The following is a 19329-nucleotide window of genomic DNA, read 5'->3' on the forward strand; positions in this document are numbered from 1 at the left end:
GCCATCGCTCGATTTACTTTGATGGATGTGCTGTGCATGCGCTCTGGGCAAACTAGGCTGAGGTGGGAAAAAATGTTCGATTCATTCGTTTTGGTTGAGATGAACGGAACAAACCAACATAATCATAATCACAATCACGATACGTCGTAAATGAAAATAGCAAAAGGAGAGAAAAAAAATGTATATTTTGATATGACCATGTCTCTTCGACAGGACAAGGCTACAACCTGTCTACAACCCCAGATAGTTATTGACAGATGATATCTTGCGCCAGCGACAACAACCAACACAAATGATTGAGCAAATATGCTAACTTTTATTATATTGTATTCTGTAGTTGTCTTCCTCATCATATCATTAATTTATTTCCCTCGCCCTAGCTCGTTATGCAAACCAAACTATTACTGTAGCTACAGTATATCAGAAGGTACATTGAAGGGCAGCTGTTGTAATCTGTTGGCCTCTGTGGATTTAGATGCCATAGGAATCAACAGCCATGTGTGTTCAACCCAACCCTGTCAGTACTACTTATGGTTCCTTTAGTTTAAGGGACAATCTGTTGTATTTCTGATGGTTGTGTTTTGGTTCTTGCAGGTATTACTCTGGAGAGTAGACAGCTCTGATCCTGACCATCTTCATTGGGGGGAATCATGAGGCCTGCAACCACTTCCAGGACTGGTGGGTAAGACCTTACCTTTAGACTTTGGCTACAAAGTTAACACACATATTACAAGTTCCACAGATTGACATCTCAAGGCAACTTGCCCATCAGACAATTCAGGAGCAGTTTTCACTTGCCTGAAAATGTTATTGTGTATCTAATAATAACAGTGTGGTGTTCCATCAGGTTATGCTGCAGTTGTGCGCTACAAAGGAGTAAGGATAGGTGGCTTGCCTGGAATCTTCAAAGGGCATGATTACAGGAAAGGTGAGGTCAAAAAGCTCTAGTAGATATATCCTCCTGTCCCTGCAAATGTGTTGCAGCCCAACTGTCTTTAACATTGAATCAATGTCCTTTTTTACAGGGCATTACGAGTTCCCTCCATATCCCAGAAACTCTACGCAGTGTTTACCACATCAGGAACATTGATGTCTTCAAACTCAAACAGGTGACTACCACTTACAAGGTTAATATATCATATTATGTCCCCCCCATTGTATCGTATTTGTCATCATGCCTCCCCTATTTTGCCACGAGATCCAGATGCCTGTGGATGTCTTCCTGACCCATGACTGGCCTCATGGGATCTACCATTATGGCAGCACGGGGCAGCTACTGAGGTCGGGGGATGGGCACAGGAGCCCCAGAGCTGGAGGATGATGATGTCCAGAGTGGTGATGAACCCTATTGACACCTCAGGCCTGTCCAGCTCATACAACCCTGATGAGATTACCACAGAGGGGGAGAAGGAGGGAGGAGAGAAAAGGGGTAAGCGGGGGGGGGCTTGATGCAGTGGTGCCTGAGGGTGAGACGGGGGAAGCAGGAGAGAGACGGGACTCAGGGAGTCTCTGGAGAGCTACCCCACTCCAGTCGCATGGTCCTGTCCATGCTTGAGCCCAAATCAGACCCCGCTACTCCCTCTGGCCTGTCCCTCAACCTGCCTACTCCCTCTCACTCCTCACCCCTGGAAGGGGAAAGGGAGGGGGAGGAGCCCCATGTCCGGATCCCCAGGCGCACCAGTGCGAAGAAGGGGGACCACAGCAGTACGGGTAGCAACTCCAGGATCAAACGCAGGAACCAGGTCATCTACACAGCAGTCGACGACAAGGAGAGTGAGGACTAGGGCTGGGACTTGACCCAAATTTTGGTGGGAACTGTTGTGAAATATACAAGATTCTCATGATGTTTTTATATTGATATTGTCTTTCAATTGTCCTTCTTGATTGCAAATCAACAGAGAGCTGTTTTATTAGGAAAGGGAGAGGGGAGAATCCCATGATGGAAATGTATGTTTTTAAGTCTAATTTATGTTTTTGTAAATAATTACATTTTGGACAAATGTTGATTTCAGACATTTTACCGGGTCGTTTTCTAGTGTGGGTCAACTGCAAAAGGGCTGTTGTAAACAAAACATAAAACAAGTATATCATCTAAAGAATGCAAGTTGATGTTTATTCATGAATCTTGCCCTGGAGGCAGAACTGAGCGATTTCTGCTAGAAGGGCCAACTGCAAAGTCAAAATTAGCTATATTGTACAAATTCATGATAACTCAAACTAGTTTTTTGGTATTCATTTAAGGTTAGGCATTAGGGTTAGCAGTGTGGTTAAGGTTAGGTTTAAAATCAACTTTTGACTTTGTAACTGTGCCAGCTAGTGACCACTCTGCAGAACTGCCTCCAGAACAAGATTCATGATGAAAAATGCTAACCTGTGTAAAGAACATGATTATGTTTGTACACTAATCAGTGTTTCCCAAACTCATTCCTGAGGCCCTCTGTTGGGTGCACGTTATGGGTTTTGCCCTTGCACTACATAGCTGATTCAAATAATCAAAGCTTGATGACAAGTTGGTTATTTGAATCCGCTGTGTAGTGCTAGGGCAAAAAATCAAAACGTCCCCCCAAGGGGGTCCCAGGACCCAGTTTGGGAAACCCTGCACTAAATAGTCAAATAAATTTTGAACATGTACCTTGTGTATGACATCTTTACTCCTGTACAAATGCTGAGATCAGGCCCATGTTCATTTTTATGCAGTGTTTTGTGACTGCCTAAACCAGTGGTTTGTTTTTGTTGTTGTTGCAAGCCCCCCCCCCCCTAAATGAATAACTATATTTCAAGCTGAACACATGACAGAGACAAGTGGCACAACTGGACTAAACCATTTATGATACAAGCCCTCAGTTCCTATTCACTGCACACATGGCGCAAGAGCACATCTTTATTGAACAACACTTTACAGAGGAGCTGAGGGGAGTTTGAGTCTCTCCCACATCGTGTGGACTTCATCATTATTACACTAACCTGTGATCATAGAATAAGAGTTCATGAATGAGTGACTTATCAATTAGTCATGATGACAGCCCATGAAACAATTAGCTTTGAAATGAAGTAGAGTCCTTCTGTAGCTCAGTTGGTAGAGCATGGCGCTTGTAACGCCAGGGTAGTGGGTTCGATCCCCGGGACCACCCATACGTAGAATGTATGCACACATGACTGTAAGTCGCTTTGGATAAAAGCGTCTGCTAAATGGCATATATTATTATATATTAAGTAGAGCTCATCACATAGACTGGTGTCCTTAGTGACTAATTCCAGCGTAATGATATACGTACTCTAGTTAGTAAAATCAAATTAGGTGACAAAATATACTGTATTGGACAAGAAGGGCTCCTTACAACTGTACAAAGAGCAGAATTACATTGTGCAGAAAGAGTTAATGGTTACAAGCTCATGTTGAGGTCCAGGGAGATGCTTTACTTTTCATTTTTAGCTGGTATGGCGAACTCTGGAAATTCCTTTGGTCTCTACTGTGTTAAGTGAATCAGCTTTTAGTTTTCTTGCAACGTATTTGTGGAATAATCAACCATCGCCGTTTGTTTGCGGGTTATGTCATACCGTATAAAAAAATGATGACAGCTGTGATGGAAACAGGTATTTTTGGTACAATTTTTTAAAATGCAGACAGAATTTGTTTGTTCGACCTGGTGGGATCTTTTTTTGTGTCTTAATTATGTGAGAAATGGTGGTGGAAACACCTTTATTCCCAAATATTGATATAATAACCATTATGTGGAAGTAAACTTGAAGTCGTGACGATATGGTGTGTTGTCCTCCCACTATGACTCGGGAAACCATGCAGTTTATTAGGCTACAGATGAAATAATATATGATTCACTTCACAGGGTGGTGAAAGCGCATCGTGATCTTGATGCTCCTTTCCAATAAATATCGAGGGTGGTGACATGATCGATGCTTGACTGCCGTTTAACAAAAACAATTATTCTTGCTCCCATCCATAATAATCCCATTATATAATCTACCAGCCCAGCCTACGCACATATTCACATAAATCTGGCACCAATTGGATGGAAACCTAGCTAGTGTGTTTTTCTTTCTGTTTGCATTTTGCTGCGTATATTTTCTGTCATTCTGGGCTCATCTGTAAAAGAGACCTTGGTCTGAGTGTGACCACCTGATCAAATAAAGGTTAAATAAAAACGTACATTTCTGCCTATTGAACACGCCAAAGTAAACCCAAAACAAAGAACACAGGAAGAAAATGGGAGAAGGCACTTCTTGTTTTGTTTTTAAACCCCTCGTAAGCTGCCTTATTCTTCTTAGCTAAGCCTTGGACACATCCCAAATGGATCCTTCCCTACACCAGACACTCCTGTAGGTAGATCTTGGAGAGGTGGAAGCAATATGGCAAAAATAATCCCCCTATTTGGCCAGGTTAAGCAACTATCATAATGCATTAACCTTTCTGATCTGTTCAGATCTACGTAAATATGTCTAGGGGTTAAGGGTCAATTCAGAATCCATCAACAGATTGAGTAGCTCTGTCACCAAAGCTTGCCGTCTCACTCCAGTGCTTTGAACAGCCTCAGGTCATTAGTCACGTTAAAAGCGTTTGTTTACAATGTTTTCAATGACATCAACTCTTAAGCAGTAAGAAACAAGACAAATGAGGAACAGCAGAACATATCATGTAGATCGTGGCCCTTGCATTCACAACATGACAGGCCAGATACCAGATGCATTGGTTTCCTACCTACAGGACTGCAAGTCTAGAGGGGTTTGAGTAACCTGGTCCCAGGTCTGCTTGTGCTTTCTTGCAAACTCCTATAGTCATTGTTGAGCAGAGGGAGACAGATCCGGGACCAGGCTAGGGTTTGAGATCAATACCAACTATAAGTTATCACTACGAGGGGCAAGGAATTTCTGCTGACGATGTAAACTGACCAGGAGAGACTGTGGCCATGGATATCACCAATTGTGCACTAGACAGTGGATCGATTGTTAGAAACAGTGAAGGCTTCCAGTGAACGTCTAGCCAGACAGACATGGCCTAGAGCATGACTCAGTCCCAACAGCAAATAAATACTGGACTCTGGGTTCTTTAGTGTACATCTACATCTGTGCCTGGAAGATAGATAAATGAGGAGGAGATGCCTGGATAATACCAGACTGGCACTGGCAGCATGATGTTTCACAACACCGCTGTCTAAGGAGTAATAATTATAATAATATAGCCTAGGGATTCAAATAAATAAAGGGCACCAGAGGAAATAAGGGCATTAGAAGAGGCAATAAACTGTGGTTATCCTCCCTCTGTCTTTGGGGATTGTGGGTAACCTGTGCCATCTAACATGGGTTACTCTATCTGTAGGGACTGGGGAGTATCTGGAATGGCCCAGGCCAAGGCTTCAGAGTTGGGTTAAGGTTGTCCAGGTTGTCTGGGGCTCATGCCAGAGGAGGGTGATGAGAGGGCATTTAATACAGCTCTGCCCCTCTGTGAGGTGCACAAATGGGAATAGTACAGGAAGGGAGTATGACCTGCATCCCATTCACTCTTTCATTCCCTCATCCTTCAGTCTCCCTTTTGCTCCATCTCTCCTTTCTTCCCTCTCTGCCACTCAAGAACTGACACTGCAGCGATTGCATAATCAAATGGAACCATGATTGAAATTAAACAAGACAGACAAAACGCAAAACAGCCACGATTAGCGCTCAATACTATACAAAGTATTCACTCTCTCACAGTCCTTTTCCTCCTCATGTCTGTCAGTCTTTGTCCAAAATCTCTCTGGCCTCGGTTGGTGAGGCAAACACTCATAAAAGACAACCGTCCAACTCAAACTCCCTCTTTCTTTCTTCCCCTCTTTCTATTTCTCTCAATAGTGGTCTGTCTGTCTGTGGATGGGAGGGAGGGAGGGTGGAGGGGGTGTCCCCCTGCCCAACCCCAGAGGTTTGGAACAGGGATGGCAGGATGGTGGAGAAGCAGTCCTAGTTCCCTCCTCCTCCTCCTCCTCCTCCTCCTCCTCCTCCTCCACAGCAGGATCGGGTGTTGTGGGCTTCAGGATCCTGTAGGTTCACTCCCCTGTGTCGCGCTGCGTGTGTAGGATTCTGGGTGTCCGTTTTGGGCATCTTTTTGGCTGCAGAGATAGTGGAACACACTTTGTTAGAGGCCAAAAATAATGTTTGTTATTATTATTTTGAACTATGCCCTGGAGTTTTTCCTGGTCATGGGATGTGGTCATGGAAAAGTTTTTTATTAAGCCAATAGTCGCCCTCTAGATTGTTGGGAAAAGATGGGAGCTCACCAATGGCCAGGAAAAGTTCGTTGACATTCATGGCAGTCTTGGCAGAGGTCTCCATGAAGAGAAGTCCAGTGTCTTCAGAATAGGTCTGGGCCTCCTGTCAGACAGGCAACACATAATGAAAAGGCTATCCATCAGTATTGGGAATCCCCAGTTAGAATTCAAATGTGGTAAAGCATTAGTCATTGTATAGTAAAGGCCTTAACATCTTAAAGAGTCAGTGTTGAGTACAGTACCTCGTACTCCACTAGTCTCTTCTCAGCCAGGTCCGCCTTGTTGCCTGCCAGAGCGATGACAATGTTGGGGCTAGCCTGCCTCTGTAGCTCCTTCACCCAGGCTTTAGCCCGCTCAAACGTCTCCTGCAGGAGGGCAAAATAGAGACCACAGGAGAGGGACAGAGGGGAGAGGTGAGAAAGAGGGCTCAGATACAGTGCAACATTTAAATAACATGGCTGTGTTCACATGATAGAGAGGGCTAAAGCTTCTATACAGTACAATACATTAATTGTTTACTCTTAAAGTTAGCTCTGAGCATGCATCTTTGTGGTGTGCTGATGACTACCGGCTTGGTGATGTCAAAGACCACGATGGCAGCCTGTGCCCCGCGGTAGTACATGGGAGCCAGACTATGGTAGCGCTCCTGTCCCGCCGTGTCCCAGATCTCAAACTTCACGGTAGTGTCGTCTAGACACACAGACTGGGCCAGGAACGCAGCTGAGAGAGGGAGAGAGAGAGAGAGAGGATGAATAACTCATGATGTAAAACTTAGTCCTTTCATCTCAGACAACCAACCCAACTTGATCCAGTAAATCTGGCACAGTGTGCTTATGCTGCGGTACTCAAGGACCAAAAGGCTCCTCAACAGCTTCTACCCCCAAGCCAAAAGACTGCTGAATAATTCATAAAAAAGCCACCAGACAATTTACATTGACCCCCCTCCCCCTTTTGTACACTACTGCTACTCGTTGTTTATTATCTATGCATAGTCACGTCACCCCCACTTACATGTACAAATTACCTCAACTAACCTGTACCCCCGCACACTGACTTGGTACTGGTGCCCCCAGTATATAGCCTCGTTATTGTTATTGTGTTGCTTTTGATTACTTTTATCTACTTGGTAAATATTTTCTTAACTCTTCTTGAACTGCACTGTTTGTTAAGGGCTTGTAAGTAAGCATTTCACGGAAAGGTCTACACTTGTTGTATTCGGCGCATGTGACAAATAAAGTTTGATTTGAACAGAGTTGCCCAGCCGTGATCTGGGGCCAACAGTGTGCCCGTCAACTTCTCCCCTCCCCTTATTCCCCATCCCCCATCACCTCCGATGGTGGTCTCCTGGAACTCATCAAACTGTCCCTTGACGAAGCGCAGAACTAGGCTGGACTTTCCCACCGCCATGTCTCCCAGTAGGACCAGTTTAAACTGGCATATCTTGGTCTGGGGCAGCGTGCTATTGGGCCGGCCACTCCCTCTGGTAGCCATGGTGACGGTGGAGGGTGGGGCCTCCCAGTGATGGGAGCTTAGACTACAGGGATCTCTAGGATGTGAAGTCTTGCTCTACCTCTCCTCTCTTTCTGTCTGCAGATGAGAGAGAATGACAATAGAGGGAACTGTTATGTAAAGCATTACTGGTAATCGAAAAAGGAAAGAGTGGCTCACATGACAGCAGGTGTCATTCAGTCTGGACAGGTGAGTCGCTCTGGATAAGAGCGTCTGCTAAATGACTTAAATGTAAATGTAAATGTAATTGTTTCATCTGTATGACTAGATTATTACATGATCTGCAATAAAGCCCATCCACACATCTAGGGTGACGGACATAAAACACAGGCTGAGGAGGTGCGCTAGCCTGCATTATAGATCGCTGTAGGAATCTTGGAATGGTCCAAACAAGTGGAGGTGTCGACCATTCCAGGTACAATTGATAGGACAAAATGGTTATGTCTGACATTCGCACCAATGATGTGTGTTGATCTCCCACTCCCCACTGTCACATGTATCCAAGCGCTGTCATTTCAATGTTTGTTTCATTATGGTTATAAATAATGTACGACTTGTCGACTGCGTGAACTTTACAAAACTCCTGTGCTCAAAGGTCATACAGTTTTTTGATGAAGTCGCCACAGTTGCTTCTCACCCACTACACCATGCAGCATCACCTGCCTTGTAGAAGGCACTATTTGTCAACCAATCATTAGGGTGTTTTTGTTTCACCCACGCAAACGTGGCCGAATGTGACTGAAACAGGAACCAACTTTGAGGATTCTAAAGCTACAGGGGATACAAATGAAAAGTGATATTTGCGACCACTCTAACCAATGAATTGTACACGCGTTATATTTCCAGTTTGTGAATGCGTGATATGGGGGTATAGAAGTTTCTTTAGACATTTATACATGAACACTTTCATAAACAATAGCAGCTATGTTGACTCTGCCATGTTGATCTGAGCCTTAATGTTGTAATACCACTACATTGTCCGACTTTCGGCTGTCATCTCCCCCGAATTCACTCGCCCACTTTCGTCTACTGTCGGCTTCATGAGGCTAAGTCCTCGAACACACCCATTGTCATATCAGGGGAATGACTGTGCTTTCACCACCAGAGATCAAACCACGTATGTGGCTTTGCCATTGTTAATTACCTGCTACGCATTTAGCTTTATTTTTTATTTTACATTGGAGAATAGGAGTTATGCAGGTATTGTCCGTTTTATCTTACAATTGGTGCGTCTCCGTAGAGAATGGACTCCGTTGTAGCCAAGTCATTTTGATGCGGATGAGTCAATTCGGCCCCAGCTCTGGTTCGACGCCCTTCTCTTTCAGCCTTGCGGATACACGTCCCATGTAGCCTACACACGGGGAGTAGAAAAACATCAATACATACCAGTGACAGTATCGGCGCTGTCTCTAAAACGATCTAAGATCCCAGTCTTGAGTCTTGACTGTTGACAATTTATCTACTGGTAAAAGGACTGTTAACGCTTCCTGCAAATTCGCGCAGTCGCAGTCAGTGCCGCATTCTCGATTTTCTTAAACGGATAGATAACGGCATTCTTCCACGTTTTAGTTCACGTCAGGTGCAAAGGTGCCCACTCTCCCAAAAATTCCCCAACATATTTCATTGAGTAAAATAGAACAACAACAATAGAACAACAACAAGTCTCCTCTTCTCTGCCTTCTCTCATTCCCTTCTCACATTATTTCTCTAAATGCACAATAGGTGATGAGATCGTGACCCTGTAGGTCACAGTTCAGTCTATAGCAGCATTCCAAACCAGTTCATTACCTCTGATCCTGTGATGTCACTGGTATTCATTCACAATGTACTGTATAGAGTATAATATGTTGTTTTATGTCAGAGTTGGTGTGTATTCTCCTCATACCGAGGGATCTGTCTGTGAATGTGCTTTTGTTCCAGCCCAGCACTAGCACACCTGATTCAACATAACCTCTCATCAAGACATTGACAAGCTGTATAAGGTGTGTTAATGTTGATACAGTATGTAACTTACAACGCTTGAGGTCTAAGGCACTGCATCTCAGTGCTTGAGGCATCACTACAGACACTCTGGTTCGAATCCAGGCTGTATCATAACTGGCTGTGATTGTGAGGCCCTCAGGGCGGTGCACAATTGGCCCAGCGTCCTCCAGGTTTGGCCGGTGTAGGTCGTCATTGTAAATAAGAATTTGTTCTTAACTGACTTGCCTAGTTACATTAAAAAAAAATATATATATATATAGCTCTCCAGGACCAGGGTTGGCCAGGGCTTGGGAAGTGTGTGGGAGGTCTGGATTAAAACAAGTGTGTCTCTCTTTTCACGCTTTGTGACTGTTTGGATCAGTGAAAGTGAGGGGACGGCTTATAATAATGGCTGGAATGGAGCAAATGGAATGGCATCAAGCACATGGAAACCATGTGTTGGATGTGTCTGATACCGTTCCACCAATTCCGCTCCAGCTATTACTCCAAGCACGTCCTCCACAATTAAGATGCCACCAACCTCCTGTGGTTTGTATGTATTATGCTCCTCTGACCCATTGCACTTTGACTAGATAAACTTAAGAGACACCAGACTGCAAGTCATAACGTCATCATAGGAAAAGGGAACAGCAATGGTAGTCTATTTGTCTCCCCTGTTCTCTTCCTCTCCTTCTCTTCCTCTCTCTCTGCCTCCCTCCCTCTCTCCGTTTAAGAGAGGATACTGATCCAAACACTATGAAACTGAAGCGTCTGCGTGAACTAAAAGACTGACTTTTAAAAAAAAAGTTTGATGTGATTTTACTGAAGCAATAAAGTTGACTGAGACCTTGGGTGTCTTGAAAAACGCTTAAAATAAAATGTATAATTTATTATTGTGTTTATTGATGACACTGGTGAGGTCTGTGTGCATGAAGGCTAGTAAATATACCATGCTGGGTAGGTGAGTGCATTTTTCAGCTCTCTGCTCCATCACAAATCTCAAAATGGACTATTCATAACTAATGCTTTTACCAGTGTTTATATATACAGTGTTTATATACAGTGGAGATCAGTGGTGTAGTTTACCCACCTTTTTTTATTTTGTGAGAAAGTATTTTAATGTATTTTTTAAGTATTTTAAGTATAGGGAGATTTACTTTATTTACCACGGACAGCATAGTTTACAACTACATCAATGGTAGAGAGTTTTAAGATTGTGAGGGTTCTAGCTGAGGATATGTTCATACACAACACGCTTGTCTCTCTCTTTAGATATGGTATCTTAGTAACTTTCTCTCTCTCCAGTGCCCTCATTTATCAACCGGGTGTATATTTCTTACTAAATTCTGCCATATGTGGAGATTCAAGGATTTGTGTGCACCAGAAATTATTAGGATTTAACAAACTGTCGCACACAATATATAGGCATGCTTTTATTGATAAATCAGAGCCATGTTATATTTGTGCGCTATACCCCAGCTTGGAAAATACCCTCCATTTACCTTTTATGGGAACAAAAACACCCTCATTTGCTGTATAATTTGGAAATGTTGGAACTTGGCCATGTCCGTTTCTTAGAGAAGCAGAATATCAGATTTTATCACATTTCTGTAGAGTTGAGGGCAGAATGTTTTAATCTGTTGCAGTGACTGGGGCGGCAGGTAGCCTAGTGGTTAGAGTGTTGGGCCAGTAACCTGAAGGTTGCTGGATTGATTCCTCGAGCTGACAAGGTAAATATCTGTCGTTCTGCCCCTGAGCAAGGCAGTTAACCCACTGTTCCCCGGGTGCTTCTTACCAACGGCAAATGCACCTGTTTTATTATTAGGCCTACGTTTTAATTATGACTTTGTGGCTGTGGAAGCTAGTGACGACCAACACTGAAGTCACCCCATTGAAGTTGAAATGCAAAATGGTTAAGGTAAGGGTAAAGATTAAGGTTAGTTAAGGGTTATGGTTAAGGTCAGGGTTAGGGACAAGCGCTGGTCAAATGTCCTTTCAGAGCATGCAGCCCATTTGAAATGTAAGCTCCACCCTCACCATTGGGGCAACCAATCACATAATTTCTGCCTTGGGGCAGATCTGCCTCCAGAACAAAATGAATGAATAAAAACGCTAACCTGCCTCTGGCGGGGTTGGTGGTGTTCGAACAGGACTTCCTGGCGTAAAGCTGCTCTTATCAATAACAAAGCTGAATAGTGGCTGGATACCCTTTCATCCTAACCCACAGGTAAACTATGTATTACACTACACAGAAATAAACACATGCATGCATGCATGGACACACACACACACACACACACACACACACACACACACACACACACACACACACACACACACACACACACACACACACACACACACACACACACACACACACACACACACACACACACACACACACACACACACACAGTGTGAACACTATGCCGAGTGCTGGCCTGTGATACATCTAACAACTGCGTGTGTATCCAGACCCTGTTTACGTTCATGGTGGTCAGTACCATCTGCTCGGGGTGAATGTGAGAGAGAAGCCCCAAGTGGAAGAGTCTCTTAGTGGGGCTGATCTAGAGTTCCCCTACCCTGCTATTGTCTGAAGTGGTGCTCACCTACATGGAGACACAATGTGAGAATGGAGTGGAATGTGTTTGTGTGCGTGCGCATGCGTGTGCATGCTTTTGTTTGTTGGTTTGTTTATGTGTGTCTGTGTGTAAGGGTGGTGGATACCTGGTATCCATGTTAGAATTAAGTGTAATTGTACTTATTCTCTTGACCCTGGTCGGATGCTGTTATTGGCTGGGCTGCGAGGCTCCTCCCCAAGTTGCCATTTGTGATGTACGAATAGATCAGCCCCCACAACCCCTTTGGTCGAGTCATGTACGACCACTTCCTGAAGCTCAGCTCCACCTTGCACTCGCTCAGAGACTACCCAGACAGGACTGCACAGGTTCCTGAACAGGGCAAGTATGGTTGACTGAAAGCTACTGCTGCTACCTAAAGCAGCCATATAAATGTACTCTACCTCTGTTGAATAAGTGTTGTTAAGTGTGTGGGCTGAGTGTTGTCTACATGGTTAGGAACAGTGTCTGGATATGAATGAGTTCTACCTGGGTCTGATACCACAGAAGGAGACACGCGGAGTGGTGCTGCTCAGTGGGGGCTCAGGCTAGGGGGGTAGAGAGGATACTACAGCCAGGGTCCTCATCAGAGCCACGGGTGGCTGGAGATGTGCCTGTGTGAAATCATCCAATGACTGGGGTAAGAGGGTTCAATGGATTTGGTCAATGGTACTATTGGGGCATTGATTTTTCCAACAAAAACTGTGTTTTGTTCTGACCAGGAAATATTCTGGGTTCTAGATATATGCTATAGAACCCAGAGTTGTTCCTGGTCAGGTTCTGTTCTCCTCCCAGGTGTCATACTGTATCACACAGTAACATCTGTTCCTGGTCAGGTTCTGTTCTCCTCCCAGGTGTCATACTGTATCACACAGTAACATCTGTTCCTGGTCAGGTTCTGTTCTCCTCCCAGGTGTCATACTGTATCACACAGTAACATCTGTTCCTGGTCAGGTTCTGTTCTCCTCCCAGGTGTCATACTGTATCACACAGTAACATCTGTTCCTGGTCAGGTTCTGTTCTCCTCCTCCAGGTGTCATACTGTATCACACAGTAACATCTGTTCCTGGTCAGGTTCTGTTCTCCTCCCAGGTGTCATACTGTATCACACAGTAACATCTGTTCCTGGTCAGGTTCTGTTCTCCTCCCAGGTGTCATACTGTATCACACAGTAACATCTGTTCCTGGTCAGGTTCTGTTCTCCTCCCAGGTGTCATACTGTATCACACAGTAACATCTGTTCCTGGTCAGGTTCTGTTCTCCTCCCAGGTGTCATACTGTATCACACAGTAACATCTGTTCCTGGTCAGGTTCTGTTCTCCTCCCAGGTGTCATACTGTATCACACAGTAACATCTGTTCCTGGTCAGGTTCTGTTCTCCTCCCAGGTGTCATACTGTATCACACAGTAACATCTGTTCCTGGTCAGGTTCTGTTCTCCTCCCAGGTGTCATACTGTATCACACAGTAACATCTGTTCCTGGTCAGGTTCTGTTCTCCTCCCAGGTGTCATACTGTATCACACAGCAACATCTGTGCCTGGGTGGGGAGCTGTGTTTGGTGGCCGCTCCTGCCCACTCAACCCAATCAGAACCCTCCTCAGAGTGACCGATGACAATGTAACCTGCCTGACTCCGTTGCCCCTGATGGCCAGGCATCAGTGAGGCTATCCTTGAAAAAAATGACGTGTAGTGGCAACCCGCCTCAACCAAGATGGAGGCACACTCTGACCATGGGTGAGTACTCTTAAACACAGATCTTAAAGGTCCAATGCAGCCATTTTTATCTCAATATCAAATCACTCCTGGGTAACCTTACTGTGACTGTTTTCAGTTAAAATGGTCAACAAAAATAGTTCCTTAGCAAAGAGCAATTTCTCAAGAAAGAATTTTGCTAGGAGTGGCCTGAGTGGGGAGGAGAAAACAGAAAACTTGCGATTATTGGCAGAGAGGTTTGGAACTCTCTTTCTTATTGATCAACTAATTTCGCCAGGCAGGCTAAAACGCCATTCCACTAAACAGGCTGAAATTTCAGGCAGTCTTTTCAAACAGCTCTTACACTAAAAGGGCATTACCCACTGGGCACAGACGTCAATTCAATGTCTATTCCACATTGGTTCAACATCATTTCATTGAAATGACGTGGAAACAACGTTGATTCAACCAGTGTGTGTTATTCTGACCTCATAGTGTGGATATATATATATAATAACACAGAAAATCATGTTTTTGTCTGCACTGATCCTTTAAGTCAGTTTTCAGCAGGAATCATGCCTCAACAGCCTTCTCCGATCTCTTCCTCAGAGGTCAGAACTTCGTGTTCGTGTTTGGAGGCAGAGGCAGAACAATTGATGCCCACTTCCTTTGTCTTGATGGCCAGTGTTGGACTGAGGTGTTTTTATATTACATTATATTCTAACCTCCTGCATTATCCAGCTGTGGGGAACATAGCCCGCCAACAATAAATAAATACAATACCCGCAGAACTTTGACTATGTGTTTTTGCAGATTCCTATAGAGGGCTGAGCCTCGCTTCTCCCATTCAGTCTGTCCATATGAAGGAGGGGCAGTGATCTGTGGAGGTGATTTGTGGAGGTGATCTGTGGAGGGTTGGGTAAGAGAAAGTGTTCTACTGGGGGATACAGTCTTACTGAGGCCCACCACCACAGTCTTCTGCTGGGAGAGACTACACCTCCAACCCCCTCTAGTGTCCAGATGTGGAGCTTCAACAACTCAGATACAGGAAAACAGTCTAGTGGCTGACGTTTTCCATATTGTTTAACATTGAGTAAGTTAATGGATAGTTGTTACAGACAATGTAGTCCTCCTCTAAATGTGCCCAGGATATTGTGCTGCTAAGTCAAAGGGTTGTTCAAACATGGGCACCATCCTATGCAGATCTGACCAAAAGGGGCAGTGTGGAGCTCAGCCTGGACGCTGAGTACCGTAGGCTTTGACCAGTTATATTACATCCATATATTCACTGTAGTGCACACAACGTCACAGACAACACAAACAAAATGGATTCAATGTACACACACACTGGACATTGAATACATTAAATACAAATTAAAAATGGATTCACTGAGTGCCAAATGTCATCTCTCTCTGCCCTACCGTTCTAGTCTGCTGTACCCTGGCCTCTCATGCTCGGCTCTCCTTCTGCTCAGCACTCCTTCTGCTCGGCACTCCTTCTGCTCGGCTCTCCTTCTGCTCGGCACTCCTTCTGCTCGGCTCTCCTTCTGCTCGGCACTCCTTCTGCTCGGCACTCCTTCTGCTCGGCACTCCTTCTGCTCGGCTCTCCTTCTGCTCGGCTCTCCTTCTGCTCGGCACTCCTTCTGCTCGGCACTCCTTCTGCTCGGCACTCCTTCTGCTCGGCTCTCCTTCTGCTCGGCACTCCTTCTGCTCGGCACTCCTTCTGCTCGGCTCACCTTCTGCTCGGCTCTCCTTCTGCTCGGCTCTCCTTCTGCTCGGCTCTCCTTCTGCTCAGCTCTCCTTCTGCTCGGCACGCCTTCTGCTCGGCTCTCCTTCTGCTCGGCTCTCCTTCTGCTCGGCTCTCCTGGGCGACTCTGACCAGTCGACAACGATGGCTCTGATTGGTGGGGAAGGAAACTGCTTCTCTGTTGTGACTCATCACAACCCTCACCCCATCACTGTAGACCTGAAACCTGTTCTATAACTATGAGACATGGTTGCTAGAAGAATTATTTGTGAGGACATTTTTGTAAAGTAACGACTTGGTAATGGAAAGCTGGGTAAATTTCTGGCACTGGAGCTGTTATGCATCATTAAGATATCTTGGCATCTGTCATGATGACATTGTCTTATTAGTTCACTTGATATTCCTTATAGCTTGAACCAAATTATTCAGTGAATAAATTCCGCATGTAGAAGTTGATCTCCCTTTGGGCTGTATCAGTTCAGGGTCATACATTTTGGACAAAAGAATACACCTTCTACCTTCCGGCTTCACACATTCACTGACACAGACACACACAAAAACGCCAACATTTTCAGATCTGCTTACCAGCCAAGTTTTTATTTCAGGAGAGAGACCTCAGTAAAGTCACAATCAAAGGATTCAAAGTAATAGGATAGGCGTTATTCAAAATCAATAAATATTAGGGTTATTCAAAGTCCATATTATGCATATTATGTATGATAATAGTGAGGTTGGGTTTGAGGTTGAGGTTGGTGTTGAGGTTGGTGTTGTTGTCAGGAGGATCACTCAGTGAAGCGTCTGAAGGACTGGACAGTGGGACTGACTGCACCCCAGTCCCCAGGCTTCCTGTACTCTCCCTTCTCCAGGAAGTACTGGCGTCCACGGTAGTTGGGGTGCTCGTAGAAGACCCACCAGCCATCCAACACCTTGCAGGAGTACACCTCCCTCCAACGGTACTTCTCCAGGACTGAGGGGCAGTCCTCAGCGGCCTCGAAGGCCTGGCCCGCGAAGTCATCCTTCTCATACAGCTGCATCTTGTACTGGGCCCCACAGGACTGTGGGGGGGGGTGGGGATGGGGGGGTGGTGGTGGTAGTAGTGGAGGTGGAGGCGAGGGGTTAGTGCAAGGGATTGGGAAAGAAGGGGGAGGGGATGTGGGGTAAGAGAAAGGGGGAAGGAGGAGGGATATATAGGGAGATGAGATTCTCACTCAGCAACTTCTGGTTTATTTTGGGGGCTAGGATGTAAGGATAGCTAGTAACACACAAGGTTTGTAAAGTATTGTTGTGTGTTTGTCGATGTTCTGGTTGACCCAAAATGCATTTGTCTACCAACCCATCACCAATCCAATGTTTTTATACTCTTGAGATTGGTCCGAAACTGAACGGACCATCATGAGAAAAGAAACATATATTTTTAGAACATGCTGTATCTTCTTCACTGCTGTTGTTTGGGCCGTTCATGGCTTCCTGTGTTACAGAGAATATTTCCACATCCATAGTTGGACAATTGATTGATTCTACAGTAGAAGTGTAGGTCTGATTCTTCCTGCCAGCTCTAGGTCAGCCAATAGCGATCAGTGCCACAATCACTTGCTCAGTGCTATATGCTGGTATTGAACTCCTTTGACAAAGCCCTGGGTCCTGGGTGAACCGCCACTGTCACTGTTCTGTGCCTAGCCTCATTGGGATTTGGATGCCTAATATGCCCATCTGACGAACAGTCAGAAATGGTTTACTTGCATATACCTGTCTATACCCCTTTTGCTATCATTTTAATAGCTATTCTTGGTTTTTCTGTTGATCTATGAAATTACTACTACAATGTATAGCCTACCCTGTGCATTGAAGGGAAGTGTACAGTGTTCTGTGCTCTAATTAAGCAATAAGGCCAGAGGGGATGTGGTATATTGGCCATATACCACAAACATCAGAGTTGCCTTATTGCTATTATAAACTGGTTACAAACATAAATAGAACAGTAAACAATTATTTTTGCGTCATCACTGTGGTATATTGTCTGATGTACACACGGCTGAAATTCTGTTTCAGCCAATCAGCATCCAGGACCCAAACGACCCGGTTTATAATACAACATATGGTACACCCCATTCAGACAGCTCAGCATAGACCTAACAGACATACCCCATCTAGATACTGTTATTGAAGAAACATAATGATATCTCCTTTCGTTCACTATAATGCTCTAAGGGCTGAGGCAGTGGCAGACTTACAAAGTGGATCATCTTGCAGGAGCTGAGGCGGTCATTGAGGCCCATCCAGCGCAGGTATTCAGGGTACTCTCCTCTGGTCAGAACATACTGGTAGCCCATGTAGTTGGGCCTCTCGTACACCACCCAGGCTCCACTCTCCACACGGATGGAGTTGCAGTGGCTCAGGTAGGAATGGAAGTCGGTGCAGTCGCTGTCACACTCATAACGACGGCCCTGGAAGTTCTTATCCTCGTAAAAGACAATCTGGACGAGAACAAAAGAGACCAGAGTGGAGTGAGTGGGTTGAACTTAGGTTCATATGCTTGATAAAAGCTCTGCACTGCACTGTAGGTACCTTTTTACACAATGAATTGCTTTTTCCAACCTACCAAAGAACAAGTCAATCACTCAACACATTCCTGATGCCTTTCTTTGCAGCTAGTGCTATTTCTAAAAGCCATAGACGTGGGTAAGCTCATCAGTTTGAGTTAGTCTTTCCATCACAGAATAACTCCAATGTAAATATTTTTGATGGCACTTGAATGCCAAATCGACGACTGTATTTATAATAAAAATGTGTATTTAAGACAGGCAAGAGATTATGTCAATTTCTGCAGGACACCAGTGCTGACAAACTTTAACCAGCATTCTATCTCACAGATGGGATTGAGCTGTGCTGTCTGGTAATAGTGCCCTCCACTTGTATACCAGGCATCACATAGAAGACTATTACACTGGTATTATTACACTAACATAACAATTATACTATTACATTGTTATTACTATGGCAATGGCCAGCAGGATAAATCAGCCAAGTTTGACAGAAAATATGAAAATGAGCCATCCCATAACTAAACCAAACACACCACAGAAAATCTCTGCTATGCTACTGCCACCATACAATCACTATCCTGCCCACTATACTGTATCATTAGAACCTGTTCTGATGGAGTCAGTGATTGCCCAGAGCCAAGCGGCCATATCCCTGTTACTCACCCTGCCCATTTTGAACATTGTTTGTGGGCTAGGCTTGATAGATAGCGGTGGTCTGCTGGTCTCCCCGAAGTCTGGATGCCTCTGGTCCTGCCACCCAAGCCCTTTTATATACCCAGCCTCCCAGTTTTTTTAAACAGTGAGTGGAACAATCGCTTTGTCATGAAAATGGGATCCAAAAAATGGAGTCAGTGATTCTAGTGCTATTCAGTTTTTCCAGAAAAGTGAAGTGGGATTACGGCATAATGACAGCATGGTGAGAGTGCCCATTGACCCCCTCTCTGCTGGCTTGCTGAATTGCCCCCGAACACATCGCGCCCCCTACATCCACCAAAACACA

The 19329-nt window shown here is 44.8% G+C and overlaps 3 protein-coding genes and 1 pseudogene across 4 annotated transcripts; 2 read left to right on the plus strand and 2 right to left on the minus strand.

Moving 5' to 3' along the window:
- The first annotated feature begins 51 nt into the window (after positions 1-51).
- On the plus strand, positions 52-3648 carry LOC124043968 (annotated as a pseudogene).
- Positions 2813-9274, minus strand: LOC124043967 (ras-related protein Rab-5B-like). Of its 2 annotated transcripts, none has more exons than XM_046363161.1 (6): positions 9153-9274; positions 7586-7844; positions 6826-6977; positions 6500-6622; positions 6267-6360; positions 2813-6098 (listed from the first exon to the last, which is right to left on the minus strand). In XM_046363161.1, exons 2-6 carry the CDS (start codon positions 7746-7748, stop codon positions 5950-5952), a joined length of 681 nt encoding a protein of 226 aa, XP_046219117.1. In that variant the 5' UTR covers positions 7749-7844; positions 9153-9274; the 3' UTR covers positions 2813-5949. The 2 variants fall into 2 exon arrangements, with proteins under 2 accessions (XP_046219117.1, XP_046219118.1); XM_046363162.1 differs by lacking the exon at positions 9153-9274 and adding an exon at positions 8988-9143.
- On the plus strand, positions 7747-16023 carry lcmt2 (leucine carboxyl methyltransferase 2). The gene is given in 8 exon segments (XM_046364061.1): positions 7747-7762; positions 12204-12300; positions 12302-12354; positions 12479-12675; positions 12806-12986; positions 13852-13964; positions 14000-14081; positions 15515-16023. Coding segments are annotated over 8 exon segments (1248 nt in total).
- A 339-nt stretch (positions 16024-16362) lies between these two features.
- crygs2 (crystallin, gamma S2) lies at positions 16363-19076 on the minus strand. The gene is made up of 3 exons (XM_046361061.1): positions 18993-19076; positions 18018-18260; positions 16363-16841 (listed from the first exon to the last, which is right to left on the minus strand). The coding sequence occupies exons 1-3, from the start codon at positions 19008-19010 to the stop codon at positions 16569-16571; spliced, it is 534 nt and encodes a 177-aa protein (XP_046217017.1). The 5' UTR covers positions 19011-19076; the 3' UTR covers positions 16363-16568.
- Positions 19077-19329: the final 253 nt, after the last annotated feature.

This window comes from Oncorhynchus gorbuscha, linkage group LG09 (genome assembly GCF_021184085.1).
Source record: "Oncorhynchus gorbuscha isolate QuinsamMale2020 ecotype Even-year linkage group LG09, OgorEven_v1.0, whole genome shotgun sequence".
In the NCBI taxonomy this organism is placed as follows: Eukaryota; Metazoa; Chordata; class Actinopteri; order Salmoniformes; family Salmonidae; genus Oncorhynchus; species Oncorhynchus gorbuscha.

Bases quoted from the DNA above. Each gene is read 5' to 3' on its own strand.
- LOC124043967 (XM_046363161.1), bottom strand. From the start codon at position 7,748: ATGGCTACCAGAGGGAGTGGCCGGCCCAATAGCACGCTGCCCCAGACC. The intron at 6,623-6,825 runs GTAGTCATCAGC...GCCCTCCTGCAG, and splicing joins TCTTTGACATCACCAAGCCG to GAGACGTTTGAGCGGGCTAA. The intron at 6,361-6,499 runs GTACTGTACTCA...CCTGTCTGACAG, and splicing joins AGAGACTAGTGGAGTACGAG to GAGGCCCAGACCTATTCTGA.
- crygs2 (XM_046361061.1), bottom strand. The intron at 16,842-18,017 runs GTAAGTCTGCCA...CCCCCCCCACAG, and splicing joins CCTGCAAGATGATCCACTTT to TCCTGTGGGGCCCAGTACAA.